Source organism: Asparagus officinalis, chromosome 9 (genome assembly GCF_001876935.1).
Source record: "Asparagus officinalis chromosome 9, Aspof.V1, whole genome shotgun sequence".
Lineage (NCBI taxonomy): Eukaryota > Viridiplantae > Streptophyta > Magnoliopsida > Asparagales > Asparagaceae > Asparagus > Asparagus officinalis.
The window spans coordinates 67,550,714-67,554,980 of record NC_033802.1 but is presented as its reverse complement, the minus strand read 5'-3'; the positions used below and the strand labels follow the sequence as shown (position 1 = coordinate 67,554,980).

The 4,267-nt window shown below is 44.1% G+C and overlaps 1 protein-coding gene across 1 annotated transcript in view; it reads left to right on the top strand.

The window, feature by feature from the left end:
* LOC109823593 (aspartic proteinase-like protein 2) overlaps positions 293-4,267 on the top strand; it is a 21,655-nt gene continuing 17,680 nt past the window's right edge. The window contains exons 1-3 of the mRNA XM_020389872.1: positions 293-396; positions 3,575-3,913; positions 4,014-4,143. Coding sequence (XP_020245461.1) covers positions 293-396; positions 3,575-3,913; positions 4,014-4,143 — 573 coding nt within the window. The remainder of the gene's footprint in view (positions 397-3,574; positions 3,914-4,013; positions 4,144-4,267) is intronic.

The following is a 4,267-nucleotide window of genomic DNA, read 5'->3' as shown; positions in this document are numbered from 1 at the left end:
TCCAGTGAAGTTTCAAAAAAAATTTGGTCAAAATCGAGTCAGTTTCAGTCAGATGGCTAAATTTGGATCGATTTTGACAAATTCGTTGTAAATAGTTTGTGTTTTTATTTTTATTTATTTTTAAATAGGTCGATTTTCAAAAATTGTCCACCAAATTAATTGCGAACCTGATCACTTGGCCATTAATAGCAAATCCGCCTTCTCCTCTCCACCGCAGCTTCGCTTCTCCTCCCGCCAAAGAAATGGAAACCGAAATCGAGAGGAAGAGGGGAAAGAGGGAGGAAGGACCGCCATGGATTCTCTCAGGCTTCCGTTCCCCTCCTCAGCCTTCTTCCTCCTCCTCCTCTTCCCCCTCGCCGCCCTCGGCTCAGGCACGGTCTTCAGCGTGCAGCGCAGGTTCTCGGGCGGTGACCACATTGAAAGCTATTTCTTGCTAATATGTTGTTTTTCCTTTTGCCTTGGTTAATTTCCTAATAAAAAATAAGAGAGAATATGAGATGAGAATGATTGCATTATACTTATTGATGATGTGACCCACACGTTAAGAAAATTGTTTTCCTAGTCTTTTGGCAGGAAAAAAAGAAAATAAGAATGTTAATGGAGATGAGATGAGTTGTCAACAATCTTATTGGGGATTGATGTAGCATAATTTTAAAATATGAGATGAATGAGTTGAAGTTGATGTTGTTGATGAAATAATCATTTTATTAATGTGGTGGATGTGATGGATGGAGTTGTTAGATAAAATAATTATTTTATTAGATTGATAGATGAGTTGTTTGGATAAAATAATATTTTATTAAGATGTTGTGGTGAGTTTTTAAATAAATGTTAGGGGCAACACCCACCACAACCCCAATCAGCACTCCCCCTCTCATTGCTACAGTAAACCGGTCCCACATAGATGTTTAAAAAATATTTAAATCTCATGTGGGGCCCGGTTTAGCTGTAGCAATGAGAGGGGGGTGTGGTTGGGGTTGTGCGTGGTCTGGTGTGCGCCCCTAACACAAAGGGATGAAATGTGTAAAATTATACTTTTGAGTTTCCGGTTTGCATTTCTATTTTTTGGTTTTTTAGGAAATAAACCAAACAGCCGCTTAATGACAAAGACAGAGGAGTGTGTGTGGGGTGGGGGGGGTGGCGGTGTTAAAAAGCATTTAATTGCTTTGGGTTTTGGCTATATATACCCTCTCGCAATCTTCCATAATTCATAATAACGATTACGCTCACAAATAAATGTTTTGTGAAAATTTTTGAAACAACCCATTTTGAAAACTTATTTATGAAAAACGGACATCATTGCATCTTATTTGTCAAAACCGACCCAGTTTCAGGCAGATGGCTAAAACGTAAGTCCGTTTTGACGAAAAATATCCGAAATATCACAGCGGACTTTCAAAGTCCCAGCCGAAGTTGTTTGTTAATGTTAAAAAAAACTTCACTGTGAGTTTCAAGATCCCGTGAAGTTTTAGTATTTTTTTCGCTAGCACCGACTTAAGTTTTAGCCAGATGGCTTGAAACTGGATCGGTTTTGACAAATAAGTTTTAGAATGAGTGCGTTTTTTTAATAAATAAGTTCAAAATGGTGTTTGATTTCAAATTTGTTCCCTAATGATGTTGTTGCGGACTTGTACCCTTTAAAACTCGCTTGTGTGGACGCGGCGAACAAGCTCGGCCTCAGACCATCGTCGCAAGTTTCCCCAATAATTTTCTTCCAAAATGAGAAAAAAAGTCATATTCTGCCAAATTATTTTTGGCTCAACTCCAAACGCTTTCCCCGATTTTGCAAAAATCGCAATTTATTTACAATAATAAAGCTCTCCTCCGCAAAAAATTAGAGAATTGCTGCAGATTTGGGAAGGCTACCTATTTTTTTCTCTCCTTCCCTATTTTGAGGAATGAGATGGGGAATCTGTTGGACCGAAAAAAAGCTCTTATTCTGCGCAAATATTTGAGATTTCAAGAAGATGGGGAAAGCTGTGGAGATGCTCTCAGAACTAAATTGGCCCGGTGTAACTCGGCCCAATTTTTTTCAGCAGTCGGAGGATCCACAAAGCACTCACTTTTGGGCTCCGACGCGAGGTGTCAGCCACCTCTCACGAATGACCCTCCACGCGTCATCAAGATTTGCCCGCCCTGCCATCCGCGTCGTTCTAGCCCATGCCACACTTTCTGCGTCAGTTTACGCTCTCCACCCCCCCCCCCCCCTCCTTCTACATCCCACTGAGGCCCCTGCTTCCCCCCTCGATTGGACGTGCACAGAGGCAGCAGCAGGCAGGTCGTCGTGGGACGTCTTCGAGATAAGTCTTGGCGATCGCAGGAGGCACGTCGGCCTCGGCTGCCTTCGTCGGCGCCATGCTCGGCTCTCCTCTGCCTGCGCCTCTCCTTCCCCTCCGTGCTCCTCCTCGCTTGATACGCATGCGCCGACAGCAGCCATGATGCATCTGTTCCCCGCAGGCACCGCACGCACGAAGAGGCATGGAAGAGGAAGAGAGAGAAGCGGAGACGAGGATATCGGGGGGGCGAGGAGGAGGGGAGGATCGAGATCGAAAGGGATCGGAAGAAGCGCGAGAGCCGGCGGTCGAAGGCGAGACTCCTGCTGCCGCCACCTGTGGCAGGAGGAGGAGAGGAGAGGGGAGGAGGGGGAGGGAGGAACGCCATCCGAGGCCAAGAAGAGTAGTACTGTTGACGATCGAATGACGGATCGGTGTTAATTTGTTGCTGCATGCTGCTTGTTGTTCTGATGCCCCTGCCTGCTGTGTGATGCGCTTGTGGTTGACATTTTCTTGATTTCTTGATGTTTAGCTTTAAGTTGTGTGTGTAAAGGTAAACAATGTTCGGGGGTTATGTGCAACACCCTCAAGGATTTCGTGAATTAGGCCCTATTTTAATCCCAAGTCTATAGATAAAAATTACAGCAAATAATATGTATAATGTGAATATTATTATATTTGAAAGTTATCAAAATTAGTATTTGAAATAGGCGGATCTGTAAGTATATATAAAGCATCTCTTAACAAATATTATAATAAAATATAATGAGGAAATACTGTGGCATATCAAATTATACTAGTCTTCTTTAAAATTCTACTCGGTTCAACCTCGTGAAACAGTACACTATTTTAGCCATTATCGATTCAAGGGGTGTACTGCTCCGTATGCTCAATTAACCTATGGAAGATACCGACATAAGGCAAATTTTTGAAAATCGATCCTATTTACAAAAAATTATTAAAATGACCTATCTTTATAACATATTTGTCAAAATTGATCTAGTTCTGTCTAAACCGGCCTAACTAAACATCAAATTGGCAATTAAGCCCTATAGAAGTTTTGCAGTGTACCAAACCATCACGTTGGACACGGGGTAAAGTCCAGTGCAAGTTTCAAAAAAAATTCTGGTCAAAAATCGAGTCCAGTTTCAGTTCAGATGGCTAAATGTTTGGATGCGATTTGACAATTCGTTGTAATAGTTTGTGTTTTTATTTTTTATTTATATTTAAAAATAAGGTCGATTTCAAAAATTGTCCACCAAAATTAATTGGCGAACCTGATCACTTTAGGCCATTAATAGCAATCCGCCTTCTCCTCTCCAGCCGCAAGCTTCGCTTCTCCTCCGCCAAAGAAATGGAAACCGGCGAAATCGCAGAGAAGAGGGGAAAGAGGGAGGAAGCAGACCGCATAGATTCTCTCAGGCTTCCGTCCCCTCCTCAGCCTCTTCCTCCTCCTCCTCTTCCCCTCGGCCGCCCTCGGCTTCAGGCACGGTCTTCATCGCGTGCAGCGCAGGTTCTCGGGCGGGTGACCACACCATCGCGATCTCAAGAGAACCACGATCTCAACCGCCACTGGCGCGCGCCTGCTCTCCGCCGCTCCATCATTTCATCTCGGCGGAACGGCCTTGCACATCTACTGGGTACCGTCATTTCGTTGTTGGTTGTTCGTCTCTAGGGTTTTGATCGATATTTTTCGCTGGTGATTGAATGGGGGGGGGGGGAATGGATGATGGATGGCAGGTTGTACTTTACTGAGATTGGGATCGGGACGCCTCCCAAGAATTTCAGCGTGCAAGTTGATTCAGGGAGTGATATCCTGTGGGTGAACTGCGCTCCTTGCGAGGGGTGCCCCAAAACTAGCATCCTGGGGGTACGTTTGCTTCCCAAATTCATATCCTTCTCTTACTAGTAATAGTATATGACGCCAGCTGCGAGTATAAATGAGTAAGAGGATGTTCTGGACCGTTTGGAGGCAGGCAGGCTGCAGTTTGGGG